Genomic DNA, 22,659 nt, shown 5'->3' on the forward strand with positions numbered 1-22,659 from the left:
TCTTCTGTGCTTCTCATGGACAGTGGATGAATATGTGTGGCTAGCTGCGCATTGTCAAAGAGGATCAGAAAATCAATTCAGCTGTTGCCTGTTTTTGAGAGTAACTTAAGGTTGTGTATAACTGAACCGGCAAACCGGGAGAATTTGTTCCACTCTTTGCTTGTCTACAGGTGTTGGAATGAAGATAAGACCCTTTCCAATGGCCCCACTTTCTCATGGCACCGTGATCTGGCCCAGGGGCAGCCCTCCTTGGCCTATTAGAGACCGATTTAGATATATGTTTGAATCTCAGCTTTGGCTCTTTCCTCTCAGTCCAGTCTTTCCTTCTGACCTGCTGTTTTCTGGAACAAATGTGTTTGTGAAAGAGGAATAGGGATCTGCTTTCTTGGTTGAAACTAGGGTTGGGAACCAGAGACCCAGTTATTAAACAGGAAATTACGTTGTTTCCTGGAATACTATTTACTCAGTATACAGAACAGAACATACAGTGATCAGTGTAGTCTGATTTCTGAACAAATTAAAGGGTTAGTTCACCCAAAAATGAAAATTCTGTCATTTATTACTTACCCTCATGCCGTTCCACACCCGTAAGACCTTTGTTAATCTTTGGAACACAAATTAAGATATTTTAGTTGAAATCCGATGGCTCCGTGAGGCCTTCATAGGGAGCAATGACATTTCCTCTCTCAAGATCCATAAAGGTACTAAAAACACATCTAAATCGATGTGAGTACAGTGGTTCAATATTAATGATGAGAATATTTTTGGTGCGGCAAAAAAACAAAATAATGACTTATTTAGTGATGGTCGATTTCAAAACACTGCTTCAGAAAGCATCGGAGGATTATGAATCAGTGTATCGCATCGGAGGATTATGAATCAGTGTATCGAATCATGAATCTGATCGCGGGTGAAACCCACCAAACTGCTGAAATCACGTGACTTTTGCGATCTGAACCACGGATTCGACACACTGATTCACAATGCTTCCTGAAGCAGTGTTTTGAAATCGGCCTTCACTATATAAGTCGAAATCTCGAACCTCGATTGCCAGTTAAAAAATGAAAAATAAAATGCCAAACAGGGGAGTCTGTTGGCAAAAATAGCTTGTAATAAAACCAGAATCAACACTGGTTTGGCTTTTCGGAGATGGCGAGAACTGAGGGATTGGAAAGGTTGTAAAAGTGATGTGGAGATGTTTTTTTTATTACTTAACTGGTTAATAATGTATTTTATTGAACAGATAAATCTTCATGTGTAGCTCTATAAGAGTTATTTTCTGTTGTGAAGTGTCATTTCATTATGAGTTTTTGTAGCGCTGTGCTGGAATTTATTTTCAAGGATGTAATGTGTCTATTAATGCGTATAGTAATGTCTTCAGCTAGTCAGGTTGAGATCCTTTCCATCTAAACTGGTTATGTCTCTTAAGCCCAGTAGTGAATGTTTTATGAGCAGTAAGATAATCTCTCTATCTTTTTTAGCTTTGAGAAAGAACCATATTCATCCGCACAGTCATGCAGAGCCGAAGCACACTAAACAATGTTCTTCCACAAAAATGCATGCAGTTTTAAGCGCTAGAGGGCCAGCAGTTACATGGTGTACAGTACCTTTAAGAAGAGAATAATTGTATTCAGCAAAGATGCTAGCCTGACTTCGTCATACTCATATTCTAGGCAGAATGTGAGTCTGATACTGCTCCATTGCATTTGAATTATGGCACGTGTCTTAACCGAACCAGTAAAAAAAACAACAACTCTGCACTCAATTGGATAGACCTACAACCAATCAGAGCAACGCAGTAAGTGACGTATGTTGAACTTGTACTTAAACTTTTGCCGAATCCCGTTGGAAGGACGGCAAACACATCTTTCCCATCGACAAATGCCTTGATTGCGGTTCTTTGTTCGTCTTTTAAAATTAATGCGCTGTCGATTTCTTTTATTACAGACGTGATAGCGGAATCTAAACATCTTACTTCTCCAGCTGCAGTCATCGTTGGTGAAAACCAATTCAACCCAAGCGCTCTTTGATGACGTGGGTGGTTACGTAACCGCAGATAGCCTGTCCATCATCGATTAAAGCCCGCCCTGGCAATTTGATTGGCTCGGCCTTCTGGGAGCCGAGCATAATTACTCCACAATGGATCGAGTCCAGACCGAACTTCCCATCCAAAAAATGTTGTTGGCGGGGTTCGGGCTGGCACCCAGGCTACAAAGATGCATGAAATTGTTTAAAAGTGACAGTAAAATACATCCGTTATCCGTTATTAAAAATGTAATAATATTCCGCATTTATTTATTTATTTATTTATTACCACTTTTTAATCTAATTAATTGACCTTTAGTGAGCATATTAGACTTCTTATATAACTGTTCTGTTGAAATATGAAATTATCATTTGCGAAATGATTGCTAAGGGCAGTAAATACAAGAAGAATTATAAGACATACTTTGTCCTCAAAAGTACTAAAAGAATCATTAATGACATCATTAAAGAACTTAAACCAGAATTGTTAAATTCCTTACGATTCTAATCTCTAGTTAAACTAAACTGAAACATCATTATTTTATTAATCCTTTCTCCCGTCTTTTCACATTTCTTGATCTTTTCTACTGGCGTTTTCTCCCTCTGCACTCTGTTACTCATTTGTTAGTTTCATTAGTGTAGTACATGCCCCAGGGCTGAGCCAATGTATCTGCCCCATTTTTTGCAAACCCATAATGCACATTGAATATACATATACAAACAAGCACATACAGTGACTAATGCTCACTCTCTATATTTAGCTCTACCTCTCTTTCTGTCCATTTAGTCTGTTCATCTTTTGGGAACCATTCATATTCTCTTAGCAACAGAAACATGCCACGTGTATATAAACATTAACCTCAGCTTTCTCCACACAGATGGCAGAAGGGAAACTGATGCATCAGTATGTGTGTTTGACAGAACAGAATCGCAGCTGATTCACAGGTCAGGTTGGGGCCACACTAATCATCATTTCAAACTCCAGAGGAAAGACACAAAAGAGGATAAAACATACCAAAATGACAAGGACACAGAAATGACAGCTTATTGATAGAGGCTTATGGTTTGCTGGCGGACCATAACTAAAGACAGCAACATGTAGATTCTGCAGGAATAACGTGAATGGTGTTTAGAGAGCCCTGTGGTTATAGTTTAGAAATGGTTATACACCCTAAGGCCAAAACACTCCACCCTTTCTCCTTTATGCCCCCTCTACTTCATTCTGTATGTATTTTTCTGTCTAATTCTCGCTAACTCGTATCAGAAACCCTCGGGCAGTATGGTCAGATACGGTCTAGATCAGTAAAAATTAGCTTTTTGCTTTAGGTCATTGAACTATGGCTTTTCCCTTTTTCTCATTTAATTAAACACATCTTCTTTGAATTAAACAGTGAATCTTTAATTCTGCTGCTTTTGTGCAAATAAACTGGGGAAAAAAAAAAAAGTTTTTAATGCACACATTAACCAAGAGGGTTTAAGATAGTACTATACCACTCTTACTATTCCTGTAGTATGTACGCTACTGTTCAAATGTTGGGATCAGTACAATGTTTCAATATTTTTGAAATAAGTCTCTTATGCTCAATAGATTGCATTTAGTCAAATAATAATAATAATAATAATAATAATAATAATATGAAATAGTATTGCAATTTAACATGACATCTTTATTACATAATTATTACATATTTATTACATCTGTTTCCTAAAAAAAGTTATTTATTCCTGTGATGCCAAAATGTAATTTTCAGAAGTCATTATTTCAGCATTTACCGTCACATGATCCTTTAGAAATCATTATTATATGCTGAATAATTGCTCAATAAAATTTCTTGTTATTGTTGTTGAAAACAGTTTTGCTGTTTAATATTTTTGTGGAAACTGTGATGCGTTCTTTTTTTTTTTTTTTTTCTCACTTTTGATCTATTGCATTCTTGCTGAAGAAAAGCATTAATTTCAATAAATAAATAAATCTTTCTAAACCCATACTTTTCAACAGTAGTGTAGTATGTTCATATTATGCAAGGAACATCCAGATGACCTACTATGTATGTCAAAATGTGCAGTATACAACAGCACACTGGGTTTGATACTGTATCTCACAATGCAGTGTGCCTGAGGTGACCTTCCATTTCAAGTGTGGTGAAAGAACTTGAAGATATTTTTCTTAATTCATTATTTCAAATTGTCAGGAGACATTTTTACGTGGATTAGAAATGTCCGCAAAATAACCATATTTGTATCCGCTAAATTAATAAATGTAAATGAGGTGATAACTGGACTCCACTTGCTGAATTAAACATGCACCGTGCTGACAATGTTGTGTACCACCATTTGAAATATTCATTGTTGGACATTACATATGCAGTTTTTTTTAAACATAGGAAATTAATATCTGTAACCTGCAGTACTTGGCCACACACCCACAAAAACAGTACAGCAGTTTATATATCACCCCTTGCACAATTTAAACCAACAGTCTTTTAGTTAGCAACTCAATTTTTAACAATTAGGCTAATAGATCCTCACGATTGTTATAATTAATTCTAATTTGTGGTAGTTGTTGTTGCTGTGTTAATCTTGTTGTTGTTTTGCTTAAAAAAAAAAAAAAAAAAAAAAAAAACTGGATTACATGCAGCTAATGTCACTGTATCTGCCAGTGTTAAGCTCATGTAATCACCTGCTCTCTGTCACCAACACTTCATACCCCTATTTCCTCTGTGTTATCCCCCTTTCCTCCCTTCCTTTTCTAAAGCACAGAGCTTCATCTATCCGTGAGATAAAAGCACGCTCGTATGATGCAGCAACGGCAGATATCAAAGTTGCCTCACTGTTAGCATGTGCACGCTTGAAGGCAGGCCCGATAACAGTATCCGTCTCATCACAGAGGCCATTTTATTAGCACCCCACTCATTTACAACAAACACATTTCATCTGAAGCTCACTGAGCTGGGAAATCATCCAGGAGATAGCTCTTAGAAATCAGGAAGCAACAGTGTTCATACATTGTGATGAGGATGTTGCAAAACAAGCCTATGGGTGTTTCTGTAAAAACACTCCATTCCGATTCCGCTCCAGGGTTTTCACTTACTCCGCTCTTCCCATGCTTCCCACTTGCATTTCATAGGAACTTCAGCTTATTCTGTGGCAAAATGTACACTGTTATTTTCATAAAAAGAAAAAAATGATGATGATGATAATGATGATGGTAATAGTAAATAAATATAATTGTATTATTATTTAACTGAATACATTATTATTATCGTTATGATCCGATTTCCCCTGAATGCTGCTAGAGCATTGAGCAAAGAATGTTTGTGCTCTTGAGACAGTTGCGCTCACATCAAACACAAATTATAGACATCCCTGGAACTGCAAGTGATCTAGAAGCTGATGTTTTTGGCTAGGAAAAGCCAATCATCCATATAGTTCAGAATGTGCATTCCACTCTGCTTGAGAGGAAAAAGAGCTTCATTCACACACTTTGTAAACGTCCACATAGTATGAATGGCGGATGCCCGGCTGCTATGTACGCCTTCTCTGCAATGTTGGCGGAGCACGGCATCGGAAGCAATGATGTGGACTTCCAACCACATGTAGTTGAGCACAGGTGGGCCGCAACGGACTCCTTGGAGTGTCCCAATCGGTCGGCTCCGTCAACAGAAGAGAGGAGATTAGTTCACTCTGCTTAGGCTCAGGCCAAATAGGGGGAGCTCCAAGCCCACAAGATTTCCTCATGGACCTCGAGGAAAAATGGAGCGGGTCTCTGGGAGGCAGTAGCATGGTGACCCTGCTGCAGAAACCACATGTCCATCCCGTTCCTCACTGGCTATTCCAGGGGTGACCGGTCAAGGCCTAGGTCCTTAACAGCTTCTAAAAGGATCACCAATAGCTCTTCATCCACTGCAGCCGGAGGCTCTGTCACCTCAATGCAGGGAACCTCGGACTCCTGACAGGAACAATCACCTGATTCAGAGGGCGCAGTTCAAGACTGTGAAAACCCTGGCATGGAGGGTCCTAACTGTCATTTCCTCACAGAAAGGACAGTCATATTCAGTGCCGCCCAAGCAGAAAATGCACGCATTATGAATGTCAGGGAGTTCGATGGGTCCACCACACACACAACATTCCTTGGTGGACATCATCTTCTTCCTGCCAGAACGCAGAAGGGGAGCAGCAAGAGAAAGTGTCGTCCTCTTAATGGCGAAATCAACAGTGAGAAAAATCCGATGCTTGCTTTGTGAAGGAGAAAGATTCTGAGGCAATGGCACTCAGTTGCCATTGGCCAGTAATTTTTATTGCCGCAATGCTATCAGGCTTCAGTATTCAAGGAAAGAGATACCCCATAGCATTAGCACGCAATGTCGAAAGACCGCCTTGAAAGGGAACTGTACCTTTGCCACATGTGTCAGCCTTTTTTCGGTCTGCACCTTTCATTCAGTGGATTAACCTGCAAGCATCGCAGGGTACGGCCGCCAGTTGTCATTATCATCTCCATCCGTAACAATCACTCTCTCTCTCTCACACACACACACACACACACACACACACACACACACACAGTATGGAACCATCATTACAGTCCTTAACCTCAGATGTCTGTGTTTGTCTTAGTTACCCTAATCATATTTCCCCCCCTTAGCCTTCGCCTTATTGAGATAAATTAGCACGATGTTGTGGCGACAGTGTTCCTTGAATAGAAATGTCTTCTGCCTAACAAAACCCTGTTCTGCATCATATCATCTAATACATATGAAACACAACACTAGAAACACATTGACCATATTCATCAGGGTATTTGGTTGTTAAGTCTGACGTCACGCGGCAGCGCTTCCGGGTCCTAACGCTAATCTCATACCACAAGAAAACAAGAAATGGTGCTAATATACACACACGATGTGGTGTAATACTACAAAAAATATATAATTATAACCTTTATCTCCATACCAAAATTCCAGATGGCCAGACAATGATTCATCTTTTATAAATCGTTAAAATATTAATATCTGTGACGCTGTGAGCATGGAGACTGTTGTGTAGACTGTAAGTATTTAAAATATTTAACTTTTTAAAATGATTGATGTTTAAAATGAATAAATAGCACTCATAACGGCCGTCGATGGCATTCTCAAGTGAAACGAGTCGAGGCTTGGACCCGGAAACGGCGTTCCTTACATCACAACTTAACAAATGGATTGATGCATACAGTATGTTCCAGTCTCAACTTCAGCCCTAAAGACCGGGTTACCTGAGGGATAAATGCTTAAAAACAGTTTTGCAAATACAAAATAACATAGCTGGTGGTTGCTTGAAGTTGTTTTCAGAGTCGGTCATTAATCATATTAGGCTATCAGCAGGTGACCAGCCATACTGTGTACCTCACAATGGATACTATGAGAAAGAATTAGCATGAGCCCAGCAGGAGATCAAACGTGTGGCAGTGGTAAAGATTGCCACTTCTACTGAAAGGACAGGGTAGATTTAAAATAACAGCAGACTGTTTTGTCATTAATTATTTTCTTACTTCCGGGGAACACATACACACATTTTAAAGAATTTAATTGGTTGCTCTTTTTCATATAGTTACGATGCATGGGAAATGAGACTTTTCAGCTTCACAAAGGATGCAAAATAATAAGTGTCATAAAATATGGTCCAAACTACTTTGTATTTGTGTACACTGTATTTAGACTTCTGAATTCATACAATAGATTTGTTTGAGGTACAGATGATATTTTCATTTATTCATTGATCCTTTACCTAAAGTCAGCTGTTAACCACTGAAACCAGATCAGTCTGATTTGTGAATTAATCTTCAGGGATCGACGATAAGGACTGCCCGATGGCCCGGGGCCAGTATGAACGACGCTCGGGACAGTAGACGGAATGGTCACTTGCCTGATCGAGCCAGTGCTGTAGGGTGTGCGTTATATGTCTTCTATGATATCGCAGTTGTTGATTTAACGATCTGAAATTATCGAGCATGTCCCTCACTAGGAGATTAGAATAGTGCATGTGCATATTTAGAGTGCACGATTTCACTGCGTGATTTAGTCTACTGAAATGCCTTTAGAATGCACCAGAATTCAAGATAAGGGGCATATTTATATAATTTAATTTCATATTTATATAATTTAATATAGTTAACCAATATTACACAAAGCGCACCATATTTCTCCAAATATCAGCATGATTACAAATGTGATATTGATTTTATTCAGAGTACAGTTTAATGAACAAGAACTTAATATCAAGTGACTTACATTTTAGACACCAAATTGTCTGTTTCGCTCTATTTCACCAACGAAAATAGTTCCAAAGTCCACAGCATTGTTTTGCGTCTCTGAGCAACACTTCCTGAATGAATCAGCCGCTTGAATGAATCGGTTGAATCTCAATGATTCGCTCATTAACAGTGATTCACTGCCACCTACACATTTAAAGTGTCATTTTTTTTTGTCATTATTTTTTTTTAATAATAATTTCAAATAACAGTATTTATTTTTTTATATTTTCAACATTATTTTTTTTTTTGTGCATCTGTAACTGCTCTTGACTGATTAACTTTAATAATGTTTAATCTATTCTATAGTTATATAGTTATACATTAGATTACAATTTCTGTACCTGAAAATCTCCTGTTTAAAGCTACATGAAAAACTTGAAAAGCACCATTTATTTCATTTGTATGTTTGTTCTGTTGTATTTATTTGTGCTATTACTCGTAATTTGATTATTTGTTACTATTTTATTACTTTTTATTTGTTTAACAATATTTAAAATATAAGTTAATCTAGTAGCTTTTGGTATCATAACCTTATTTATTGAGGTTAAACGTAACAAAGACAACGAAAACTATGCTTATTTTATAGACCCATTTTCTTGTATTTTACTTTTATAATTTTTTTTTTTTGTGGGGCCAGTGAAAATTTTGGCGGGGCAAGTAAAAATTTTAACCACTGACCCAACCGGGCCAGTAGAAAAAAACCTTAGCATTGAGCCCTGATCTTTCTGAACTGGATTTAACTGATTATTTGAAAAGATGCACAAACCAAATGGAAAACTTTTATGCACTTTTTGGTGTTTTTTTGAGGGTGAGTAAACGATGAAAAATGTTTAATCTTGGGCTAAACTTGGATGTACAGTAGGTCAGATTTTCATATATCGGATATGTACTGTATCTGATTTAAAACAACATGTGGAAGTGACTCGAAACGAATGCAGATTTTGCAGCCTTTGACTCAACCAGTTGAACTCAAAAATTGTGTCTTAAAGATTTAATTTACACTACTTTTCAGAATTTTGTGTGCAGATATATATAAAGAAGTTACTTATGCTAACCTTGGCTGTATTTATTTGATAAAAACAGTAATATTATGAAATATTACAATTTATATTCTATTTCTGTTTCTATTTTAAAGTATTTTAAAATATATTGTAATATAAATATTTATTTATAAGAATATTTATGTGGAAACCTTTCTATTTTTTGAGGAATATAAAGTTTAAAAGAACAACTTCTGTCACTTTTGATAAATTTAATGTGTCCTTGCTGAATTAAATTAGTAATTTCTTAAAGAAAAATCTTAAAAAATCTTACTGACCTAACTTTTGAATAGTAGTTTAAATTTTACTCCTCACTTAAAAAAAAAAAAAAAGAAAATTAAAAAAAAAAAAAAAAAAACACTGAAGGAATTTAGACATTAGATTTCGACAACAAACAACAAATGAATACTATGATACTATGTTGCCCCCCATGAGGAAAACAAAGCTTATAAATCATACGCATAACATTTTCTGTGATAGGGATTTGGGATAATATACAGTTTATACAATATGTCTATGGAAAGTCCCCATAAAACTTTAAAACCCAACTGTAAACCCAATGTGTGTGTGTGTGTGTGTGTGTGTGTGTGTGTGTGTGTGTGTGTGTGTGTGTGTGTGTGTGTCTGTGTGTCTGTGTCTGTGTGTCTGTGTGTCTGTGTTTGTGTGTGGACATGCAGGGACCTGGAACAGAATTTACCTCTGTAGGTTATCCTCCTTCCCTTATAATGATTTATTCAGCAAATACAGTCTCATCAACATGCCTAATAAGATTTTGCAGCACTGCGGGCGATGCCGAAGGGCACAGGATTAAGTAAACAGGGGCTTTAATCAAAGGCTCACATTAAAGGCTCATTACAATTAGCAGACCTTTTTGGATTTTATTAGTGTTATGGCACAGAAGCTCTCAGGAGCACTGTTGTCTGCTGTGAGAATCTGTCGGCGGGTTGATGCGGAGGCGAGTGGGAGGGAGTCGAGGATGAGGGTGTCCTCTAAAGAGGAGTTAGCTGTAACTGAGTGCAGGTGAGGACCAAATGATGGTGTTCCATCACAGATAAGTGAACCACATGGGGCACTGTGGATCCTGCAGTGAAGGAATTGTTATAGTAATTCTTCTCCCAGTATTTTCTGTTCTAGAACAAGTTTCTTTGTAACTGTTAACCATATAGTTACCCTCTGCCTCTACAAATAATTGTATGGAGCGTCAGATGGGTGAAAATCTTTTAATTTAGGTCTATGGGCTTTTGAGCATTTTGATTGTCCATTACAGAGGCAATCAAAGACCTTAAAGGAACACTCCACTTTTTTGAAAATATGCTAATTTTTCCAACTCCCCTAGAATTAAACAGTTGAGTTTTACCGTTTACATTGTGTACTAAGACCGACGGAAAATGAAGAGTTGTGATTTTCTAGGCCGATGTGGCTAGGAACTGTACTCTCATTCCGGCGTAATAATCAAGGAACTTTGCTGCCGTACCATGGGTGCAGCTGTTTTTTTTTTTTTTTTTACAAAAACAAGACAACAACATCTTTTTTTAATGACCCAATGTTTTCTTTGCTTCTTAAAGCACCACATTGTGTAGTTTATTTCCCTGCAGATATGTCCTGGGTGATGTTGTGAGATGACATTTCAATGCAGTCCTCTGAATGACAAGAAAAAACAGAAGGAAGAATACATAAAGAGAGCTAAACCACAAAGAGTCACCGCAAGGTGCGCATACACATGCACAAGCACACACATCCCAGCTGAGTTGTGTTGATGGAGAGTCAGTTTGTTGCAGATCGGCCTCACGCTGTGTTTCCTCCCACACGGTCTAGCCGAGCCATGCTCCAAACCAGCAGTTTACTGATCCATTCTTTGTCTCTCTCTCTCTCTCTCTCTCTCTCTCTCTCTCTCTCTCTCTCTCTCTCTCTCTCTTTCTCTCTCTTTCTTTCTCTCTATGCTCAGATATTTATTATGTTTCTTGTGTCTTACTTTTGTTATTCCATGTGTAAGGCTACTGTAAAACATACGAACACTCATTACGATTCTCAAAAAACTTTATTTTGTGTCAATAAATTTGAAAACAAAATTGTTAAAGAAATGTTTGCAATCTTACAGATTCCATTTCTTTTTGTATGCATACACACATATAAAGAAAAACACATTATATTAAAAAAAACAAAACAATAATAGTAAAATAAAATAAAAATCGTAAACCATCCCTTGCCAGACCTATTTGCATTGAACTGAAAATGTATGAAGTTGTGTCGTTGTTTTAAGAAAGGTAGTTGTGCTCCATTTGTTTTTCTTTTCTCTTAATCTGATTGGTTGACTTTACACAATTGAATATTCCCTATAGTTATATATTTCCTGTATAATTTTGTACTTGAGAAATCTTCCGCTTGATCATTTTTAGTTATTAATACTGGATTTTATTGTTTTATTTGTGAATTATTTTAAGGAATGGTATTATTTTCAATGGTTACTTAAGACTTAAGATGTACTAGAAACTTGATTAAAACTAGTAAAAAAAACATTTTAAGTTATATATATAATATATTCCCTCCGGTCTTCTATCAGCTTATTACATTTAGTTTTTCCTATACATCCCAATAAGATGAGCTGTCGGAAAGAGTGTTTTCAGACTGTTTAGCATTTGCCCATATATTTATTGTTCGTTTATAGTTGCAGGGCTTAGCAATTAGTGTCACGCCTCTATCTGCACTTCTCTCCTTGGCTTCATGCTTGCGTTCACCGCAATTAAGAACAAACTGCTCATGTGGATAGATGTGGCCTTCCATTTTTAATTAGCAAAGCTAGTGTACATAGCCTAGACTGTTTGGCCTGCATGTTGATGAGTTTGTTTGCTGTCTTACAACAAGACTGAAGAGGATCTTATGCTGTAATGCAAACATTTCAAATGCAACAAACAATTATGACTGGAAAAAAGTGAAGTTGCACCAGTTTTTGTCAAGTTTTTGCACCAGGCTTTTTTTTTGTGTGTGTGTGTGTGTGTGTATGGGTGTGTGTGTGTGTGTTAATGCCACATTTTGAATAATAGCAATATTCCTGTTGTTCAGATAAATGATGGTGTTGTGAAATCCACATCAGTTTCTTGACTGTCATTTTAGGCAGGATGAATATTAACTTGCATGAGTTAATTTGTTGGATTTGCTGTCCAATTCAAATGCATCAGTAATATAGTTTGGTATACGAGGAAATGTAGCCAGTCTTCGAAATGTTTGTATGTCTTGGAGCATGTGAAACCGCCCTGGTTACATTATTGATGGGCAACCATGCTCAAAATTGAGTGTTGAATCCAGTTTTTCTGAGTCTCAGGCAGGCTGCTCTTTAAAGGTGCTTCAAGAAATCAACTTTGAGGAACAACTTTGAGCATGGACTTAAATTACAGTGCACAATCAGCACACCAGCACCACCGCACAGCTTGACAACAACAGAACACCTATTAATAATAGTGTGGGTTGTGCATTAGAGCAGGGGTCTCTAATCTTTTTAATAACACAGACCGGTTTCATTTTGAAAATATTCTCACGGCGTGGGTGAGGGTTGATGCAGAACAAGTATTCAATAAACATAAAATCCTCCAACTACATCTCCATATCAACTGCATACAATAGTGATGCACGGATCACGGTTAGTGGGTCAAGTAATAAAAAATAAATAAATAAATAAAAATCCAGAAATTGTGGTTGGGTCGTGAGTGGATGAGTGATCATTAATGTGTTGATTTCAACACATAGAATTGTCATTTCGTGGTAAAACGCAATGAATGTGAACAAGCTGTACGCTGTCATATTTTAAGACAAAGCGTTTTGTGACTCCTGCATTAAACTCCCCGAGGTTTGAGAAGCAGTCATCAGTAAAACGACGGGAACACAACAAAAGATTGTACTGCTGTGGTATTGTTGAAAAAAATGAATTTTCCCTGGCGTCTGTATGTGCAATAAGTGGGCGGGCAGTATGCTAATGTTTTGTTCTGACGTCACAACGAAATGGCTTGGGATTCATTTTACAAATTACTTATTTAATTGACTCAGAGTCGACTCTTTCTTTTGACAGACAATAACTTTATATACGGTGCACTTTCAGATTTAAAACTTTGCTGGATGTTTTCATTCCCTATGTTACACACTACATGAAAGGTAATTTTCAAAAATCCATAATAGGGGCACTTTAAAGCAAGCTGTGTTACTATGATGAATTACCTCAAAATGTACATTTGTATGTGCAGTGTACTTTGAATAAATGGTATTTATTTGTCTTATTGGTAAAAAAAAAAAAAAAAAAAAAAAAACCTTTATTATTTATTAGGCTTAAATGAAAATATTCTCGCAGTGAGACTTGGTAACCACAGGTAAAACCATACAGGCTACTCACTACCACTATCAAATGATATTATATTATGATATGTTATATAGGTCTATAAAAAACACCTAAACACAGATAAAATACACCTTCACAAAGACATGAATTATATATTCCCCTACCCACCTAATAAATATATTGCAATATTAATGGCTATAACATAGTTTTCATTATAAACATTCCACATTTCCACAAACCATAGTAATTTACTACAGTTCATTCATGGTAAATGTTCCTAAGGGTGGTGATTTTGGGATTTTAAAGTCTTCTATCTAGTTTTCCTCATCAGTCTTGTCGGGGAATGTTGAGGCTGTTTCATCCAATTTAAAACTAGTTTAATCATCGAGTGATTTGTAGTTTGTAAACGAGAGGTGTGTGCCTAATTGAATATCGCAACGTTGTTTAAAAATGGTGACCGGGAATAAACACAGCTCCTTTAAGTTTTCTTTCTGATATCCACTGGGCAGTGCTGCGTAGTTTAAAGTAAACTATAGTGAAACGCCTTAAAACAATGATATTTGTTCTATATTTGTTGTTACTGACCAAGAAACAACTTCAGATTATTCAGTGACAGACCAGTCCGAAAGAATCCAAATAGTTTCGGATGATTATGCAAGCGTGTTTGGCCAATTCACGGAAAAGAAAGAATCGAGAAAAAAGAATGATTGATTCACGAATGACTGGTATCGCCGGTTCCGTCGACAGAAATACGGGACACACATAATAACTGCTGAAATATTTGCACGGAAAACGTTTCTCAGGTCAGTCAGAGGAGTTTGCATAGTACGAACAGTACGTATTTATCCGTATTTATCCACCACTGCGGCCACATATCTAACCAAATTTAGCCACACCGCCAGGAAAAGAGGAGGAGGGAGATTGGGGTGCTGCGGGCCAGATGAAGATGATTGCGAGCCGCCAGTTGACGAGCCCTGGCCTAGACATTTTTATTTTCTTTTTTTCCCAGAACGTTCTTGCGACCCGGTAGCAACTCCTCCATTGCTCAGTACTGAGTCATGGCTCAGTACTGGGTCGCGACCCGGTGGTTAGAGACCTCCGCATTTGAGTCTTAGATACACAAATAAAACTGTAAGTGAATCAGAAATAAAATTTAATTATTTATTTATTATTTATTTATTTCATATGATACTTGAATAGTTTATTATTTTGGATGTTTTTATTTTTATATTATACTTTTTTTTTTAAAGACTTCAGTTTTAAATATTTTAATACATCAGGAAAATTTGACTCAGCAGCTAGCTGAGTAAGTTTTTTTTTTTTTTTTTGTTCTTTTCTTTTTTTTAAGTTTTAGTGTTCTATAATAACCCTGCTATGGAGACAATTGCAACTCCCTAAACCACTCCTTACATTACACAGGACAGCATTTTTAGAAGAATAAGAAGTGTTGCTCTCTGCCAAAGACTGTTATGTCTGCAACCATTGCTTTCCGGTGCTATGAAGTGTTTTTTTGACAAATGTCCGGCTGTGCCTCCTTGTACACAAGTAAATTTTTAAATCCCCTTTCTATCCTCAGTGTATAGCCTGTCCTTAAATAAACTCAAGACTCTCATGTCAAACTAATAGTGAGTTCACGCAATGTTGTGAGCAGGGTCTCTTTTGTGTTGACAAGGTGGATGATAATAAGTTTATAGTATAGGCGGAAAAGTCATCGTTTGCTGGTTCTCACTGTCATTGTTTTGCTCAATCATTATTAGTCTTCCATGGACTGATTTTAGATTCTTTGCACTTCCTACAGGCAAAATGTTTCATCAGATTCATCTCTTAACTTGTTTCAAATTCTCTTTTGCAAATGTTGTATTGTTCTCCACCTCCGATCTTCTCCCTCTGTTTTTAGCTGTAAATTACAAGAACTTCTCACTCCTACATTTGATTTTTTTTTTTTTTTTTTTTTTTTTTGTATGTTCTCTAATATTAAGGGACTGCTTCAAAAATAAATAATAAATGAAACAAACAAACAGATAAATAAATAAATACAAAGAGATTTTTTTTTTAACTATATTTTAGTCTCGTATTTTTTCGTCAACAACATTCCATGTTGTATAGTTACAGTTATTGTTTAATGGCATTGGTGTCTTCTCGTCATCATTAGGGATGTCCATTTTTCCAAAATATTGTGTTCGAATATTTGGGCTCGTAAAAAACGAATATTCGAATATTTGTTTATTTAAATGAGGTTAAACGAGAAGGACGTTATTGTTTTATATTCATCAATATTTTGTAACCATTTCTGAACGAGCTTACGATTAGGCAATATACAAAACAAGCTTACATTTATATCTTAAGGTTTTCTTTTAGTTCAAAGCATTAAACAGTATGTGTAAACAGAAAATATTAAGAACAAAAGCATTTAATATCAATGCGGGAAAAATACAAATAAAGCAGACAGTGCCAGTTATTGTACAAAACGTACATAATACACTCGAGTCAGTATATGGTTATCGTGTTTATATTGTTTCACATGATCATGTTGAGAAAAACAATAATATCCACATGCTCGGGTCAGAAAACGAGTCGTGCTGACAGACGTTGCAGATACACAAAGATAATAATAGCCTACATAACTGTGTGCTAAGCTAAGTTTCTAACAGTAGCACTTTGTTTTCGGTTCGTAAATATATCTCCCTCGACGAAACTTAAAGAAGCATATGTCTCAAAATCATTTTGCTATCAGATAAGTTATCAACTTTGCTCATCTTGGGATAACTTACAGTTGCACTTACCTGTCGTTAATGCAGTGATGGACAGCCGTCTTTCCTCACTCGACGGGTATTTAGATTTCATGTGCTCTCTCATTATGGTGTTGATATTATGATAACTCGGTTTCGTTAATTAATTTGATCAAAAGTAATTCCATTTTGTAAGATCATTTTCATCGAAGTAATTCCAAACTTTGCGAGGCAGACGACAACATTATGTGACGATCAAATAAAATAAACTTGTTAAACACGCTCCACAGCGCCACCCGGTGCATTTAGTTATAACTGCGAGTTTTAGTGCTTAGGATTTATCATGGATTCGCTGCATTTACGGCCAGCAAAGCAACATAGTAAAATTCGAATAGTATTTTTATTTTTCGAATATTAATTACAGAACGAATATTCGAATATTCGACTATTTGTGCACACCCCTAGTCATCATCTCATCGTAGTCACAATAAAAGGTTGTTAATGACATTTTTCATCAGATTTCGATAACAAAATTAACACTACTTGAGTCATATTTCGTTGGAAATGTCTCAACTAGCAGATTACAACAAGCATATTTGTTTCAGTTAGGCCATGTCCACACTAATATGTTTTCGTTTGAAAATGTATATTTTTCTCTCCGTTTTGGCCTTCCGTCCACACTGAGACGGCGTTTTAAGTCAACGAAAACGTAGCTTTTGGAAAATGCTCTCCAAAGCGGATAAATTTGAAAACGGCGTCTTCGCGTCGTAGTGTGTACTATGAAAACGGAGGCTTTTGAATACGATGATGTATTTTTAGTCATATGATGCAGTCATATGACCAATTCAGCCAAGATGCTGAACGACATTGTACAGCAGTTGTTTTGGATGCTCTCCGTTTTGACAGCCTTGCTAAAAATTAATGTCAGTTTGTACATACTGCAGGTTGCGTTTCTTCAAAGAAGCCAGAATGTTTCCTTGCAGTTGCTGTTTAGTGGCGGAAAGTAAATAAACGGCTAGCGGAAATGACGCAGGTCAAAGCTTTACTCAGGGGGATGTAAGCGTTTTCATACGTTTCAGTGTGGATGAGCAACTTTTTGGAAAACATTTGAAAATGAAAGTGCGGATGCGGAGCATTTTTAGACGAAAACTCCGTTTTCAAATATATCCGGATTAGTGTAGACGTAGCCTTAGAGGCCAAATTATACCAAGTATTTGTATGAAAAAGTGAATCCCTAATCCGTATCTAATATTTTTCACCCTATGTTAGGACAAACGCTTGTTAAGACTTAAAGTGTCAGGATTCTGTTTAGGTGTCCCTGTTTTTTCTTTGTCTGCTTGGTTACTCATTATGTGTTCATAGGTTGCTATTAATTAGTGTCACCTGTGTTTCATTTAGCTCCTTTTGTTTTCCCTGTTTGTGTTCTCAGTTGTTGATTCCTCTCTGTGGTTGTTCTGCTCCTGCATGTGGATAAGTGTTTGGTGTTTTGCTTTGTTGTTTATTTAAGTTTTACTGCTGCATCAGTCTGGAAATTCCAGCACTGGTTCTGTGGTGATTGTTCGTTGGCTTGAGGAGCAATTGAACACACAAGAACTGATTCACTCCCCTTCCTTTAATCCCTCAGGTGATACACGCTTCAGAGCACCATTTATTTGACTGATTTGATCTAATCCAATTGGATTCGATTTGATTTTCTTCCTTAGCCCTTCCCGCCAATTGGACCTGATCTCTTTTTTCAGGGTGGTAATAGGATGGAGGGGGAGGGGATCAGCTCTCATTTTTGAATCGTAGAAGAACAAGCGTAGATGAAATTACATTACGGCCTGCTTTGCTAAGTTAATGCACATTAATGTCTGATCAGACATCACCATATGCCTGTCAGTGAGGCCTCGCTTGGCCGCTAGATGCCAACAGGCGTTTGCTAAGCTCATTGAACATGGCTCCAAAACATATATATGTCACAAAGAGTCAAGAAGGAATTAGATTACATCTGCCTGCAGTGCCGCCCATTCCTATCATGAATAACTGTATTGTGATACATATAGTTTGTAGCAATAAATAGTATGACTTGGCCTGCTAAATGCCCTGGAGATTGCCCATGCCATTGTGATTAAACCTCTCTTTCTCTCTCTCTCTTTTTCTCTGTCCATGACTGTTGCTTTTGAAGTGCTTCTGAGAAATGCATGGGGGCTGCTCCAAGCTTCTGATAACACCCACACCAAATCTGTACGGCACAGCAGAAACACTAGAGTGCATATGCAAGTCACTTAACTAATTGATGGAATTGGACTAATATGCTTTTACTTGAAGTTCCAGAATCCCCGGGGACCTGCTCGCACACAACCATATATCCAGCATACTTTTTTTTTTTTTTGTCCTCGCTCAATCTATAAATAGCTATAAATGTACTTTGACTCTGTGTTGAGATCATTTTCTCATGATCTCATTTGTTTATGCTTGGTTATCTACATTTGCGGAAAACACAAATTTGAAAGTTTCATAACGAGGTTTATTCTTGCATGCACTGCATTCTTGAGAAAGTTGAAGCTCAATATGTTCTCTTTTCCAATAAGAATCTTCAGTAGTTGTCAGCAACAACAGTAGTAATGATTGCATCCAATTGAACAGAAGTAGTATCATTTATCTGCACTTTGTGGCACTTAATTTGTGGCTGTTTTACTCAGTCTCTTCTGTCAGTTCTTCTATAACATTCATCTGTAGTGTGACACGGTGCAGGTGGTGGTGGTCTCATGACAGTTTGAGACTATGGTTTTGACTAACCTGTTCACTGCACAGTAAAACTATTCTCAGGCAGTTGGGTTAGGGTTACTCTGACAGGATTTCTATATTATCTGAATATTGTGGTCATATTATGCCTTTTTACAAGGTCTTGAGTTTGTTTTTGGAGTTTACTAGGTTTTATGCTTGAATGTAAATAAATTTAAAAAAAAAAAAAAACATTCTCTTATCATTCACATATTTTACACATTATTTTACATTGTTGCAACACCTCTTTTTCCAGTTCATCTCTAACGCACTGTTTAGTTCTGGTCACGTTTGGCACTTTTCCATTGCGTGGTACTCGGCTCGGCACGCTTTACTTTCAGTTTGCTTTTCCATTGCAGTTAGTACCGCTTCAAACTAGGAGGGATTATAGACTGATTATTAAAGTTGCGTCGCCTCTACTGCCATGGATCCGCTCCTCGGCTACCAACGAGTCTGCACCTCATCTACTGAGCATGATACAGCCATTTCTTTTTTCAAGTTGAGTGCAACTGTCCTCTAAAGCAAGTTGTTTTGCGAACAAATGATATTGCGGTGGCTGTTACTGACTATTTAAATCTAGCGGGTTTGGTGTTTCGTGTTTCAAATCCAATGACGCTGCAGTGACGATTCTCTCTGACCAATCAGAGATCTGCAGTGTTTACACTTCACATTTAGTATTGGTTCGGCTTGCTTGGAACCTCCACCGAGGTGGTACTATTTAAGCGAGCCGAACCGTTCCTTATAGAGCCATCCCATGCAGTGGACTTTTTTTGTATGCCTTGGGCAGGAAATACTTAAATGAGGGATATTGTGATGTGTACATTCCCAGAAGGAAACTCAAGACTGCAATCGAGCCGTTTGAGGGACTTCAGAAACAGTGCTTACTGATATAAAGAATAATTCCCTTTGGAGTTGACTTTGTGCTTTGTAAATTTGCAGACCTTTTTCATGTTCGAACAGCAATATTACACACTAAAAAAAGATGAAAATGTAAAGAAAAAGTATAATAGGTCATCTTTAAAGGCTTAAAAGAGCTTTAAAAAAACCTCATCAAATTTATTTGTTTGTGTGCTATTAGGGAAACTAACAACCAAACGTTACCAAGTCATTTGCAGTATGTTGCTCAAACATTCTCTTTATGTTCAAATAACATCAAGCAGATGTTTTTGCAACGTTTGTCATTGAAATAATTTGAATCTGCTCTTATTAAGATGTTTGCACACAAATTATGTTTAAAACAGCATATCTTGTCTTGTTGATATATGCATTTTCATCTGATAGATTTGAACTGTAGTACGTTTCTAATTGGACATTGCACGGATTTTGATGGATGTTAGAACAACATACAGCAGATGTTTTTGCAACTATGTTGATTAATGTTTGTGAAATAATCCTCTTATTTTAAGGCATATACCCTTAAGGCGTGAAAAAACCCTTAAAAGTTTAAGGTGTAAAAAAAACTTAAAATAATACACATACAGTACACCACCCAGGCATCTACATGTATTTTTCATCTGGAAGACGACTCATCTACAGTACATCCCTAAAACATTTCCTTTCGGATGTTTTTTTTTTTTTTTTTTTTTTTTTGCAGTGTAAAATATCTATGAATCTGTTTTTTGAAGATGTTTATCAAACAAAATGATTTGTACACACAAATGTGCTTAAAATGAACTCAATGCTTTCCAGATTTTTTTTTTTTTTTTCACTAGCTTACAGTGTTGATTGTTGTTTGTGTTTGTAGTGAATCTTTTTGAATTCCCTGACAGTAAGGGTGGCCTTTCTTTTAGAATATTGAAAAGCGAGATGCTTTGCATTCTTTTCAGAGCATTAGAAACCTTGATACGCACAAAAATTCATAGATATCTCTCTTTCCCCCAGCTCTCAGGCATATAAAGAGAAAGGGAAAGGAACTCGTTTTATCTGCAATGCAGCAGCAAAGCAAGCTTCTTAAAATCATGGAAATATTCATGAATCACAACAGCATCACAAACACTCCGTCGAACTCCCCTCGGCTCATTCTGCTGTGCAGGGTAATGAACAAAGCTGAATGGGTGACCGATTCCCACACACAAACTCACCCTACATATCATAAATAAAGATGAAATAGTTGTAAAGCACTATGAGAGCTGAAAAAGTTGAGAGGAAAGTGTTACCCCCTCGCTTCTTTTCTCAAGGCTGCCTTGAAAGGCCGTTTTTCTCATTGTCTGTCTCTGATCCGCCTCGTCTGGCTGCTCAAAGGCCAGCAACTTAGCCCTCCATTGATTTTTTTTTTTTTCTTTTTTTTTCCCAGATTTATAAAAAGCAGTTAGAAGGTTAGAGACCAACTTAGAATTAAACAATCTTAAACTGTAATGACCCATCGCAAACCTTAGAATCACTTTCAGGCCTTTCACGCAGCCCAAGGCAACAAGTGTAATGTTACTTCCCCAAAGACAAAACTGGCCTTCTCGAATGCATTTTAAAGGGGTTTCCCTGAAATAAACACCACCCCCGTTGATTAAATGTCTAAAGAATACTTATTCATGTCCCAGAACAATTAACCTAAACATATTGTGCTTCAGTTTAGCTGTAAGTACATTACAGAAACATAAGAATGAGCTGCGCATGCTGAGTCGAGTGCTGGGAGTTTTATTAATCGAGCATTAATGCTGCTGTAGGCTGATAATGATGATGTATGTGAGGGATTATGGCCCACGAGGGTTGGGCAATACATTAACGTATGTGCCGTTGTCAAAGGAAAAGGAAACCACTACTTCTCTGTATGAGTGATGTTTCTGAAGTTGAAAATCATTTGTTGTTTTAGTATAGTATCACAAATAAGTTTGGTTTTGCCTCAAAAAAATAAATAAATAAATAAAACAGCTGTGAGATAGAAATTGTCATATTGTGAGATATAAAGCGACATTCTCATTGCTATATATAAAGTCACTATTGTAGCAAATTAGCTGAAAAGGGAAATATGTATAAATAATTGCAACAAATTATAATTATTTATAAATATTTGGACTATTTTCAGAATTGACTGTAGCGGAATTATTATTACATTTATTTAATCAGTGAAAAGGGTCAATGATGACTCATTCCAGTTTAAAACACTATACAAAAAGTGTACAAAGACATACTTTACTTGCACTTCCCAAGTCCCTGTGACCAGTTCTCTATTTCCCTTTTTTTTCTTTCTTTTTTTTTTTTTGTTTTGTTTTATGTGTACTATAAGTAATGTGTCTTTTTCTTTCTCACATGCTGCTCTGTGTGAATGATCAAAATATAAGGTAAGTGTGACTGTCTTTCTATCACCCCTGAGCTTTATAATGTCTGACACTGAAGTGCTATTATAGCATGATGTATAGGACTCGAGGTGAATGTCTTTGAAATTGGTGCTTGCATGTATCTGATGGTCTTGTGCAAACAGGAATACAGATGGTTACTTAGCAACAACACTCAAAACAGCAGTGATTTATTATTATTTTTTTCTTCTATGGTCTT

The 22,659-nt window shown here is 36.8% G+C and overlaps 1 protein-coding gene across 3 annotated transcripts in view; it reads left to right on the forward strand.

The window, feature by feature from the left end:
• Nucleotides 1-22,659, forward strand: part of LOC125272053 (catenin alpha-2-like) — a 453,892-nt gene that overhangs the window by 298,423 nt on the left and 132,810 nt on the right. The window contains exon 8 of one of the 3 annotated variants that reach the window (XM_048196616.1): nucleotides 2,904-3,795. The exons of the other annotated variants lie outside the window; for them this stretch is intronic. Within the exon in view, the coding sequence (XP_048052573.1) occupies nucleotides 2,904-2,963 (60 nt within the window). The 3' untranslated portion in view covers nucleotides 2,964-3,795. Of the gene's footprint in view, nucleotides 1-2,903; nucleotides 3,796-22,659 lie in introns of those variants that run through there. 3 annotated transcript variants of the gene reach the window in all.

The sequence above is a fragment of the Megalobrama amblycephala genome, linkage group LG7 (assembly GCF_018812025.1).
Source record: "Megalobrama amblycephala isolate DHTTF-2021 linkage group LG7, ASM1881202v1, whole genome shotgun sequence".
Lineage (NCBI taxonomy): Eukaryota > Metazoa > Chordata > Actinopteri > Cypriniformes > Xenocyprididae > Megalobrama > Megalobrama amblycephala.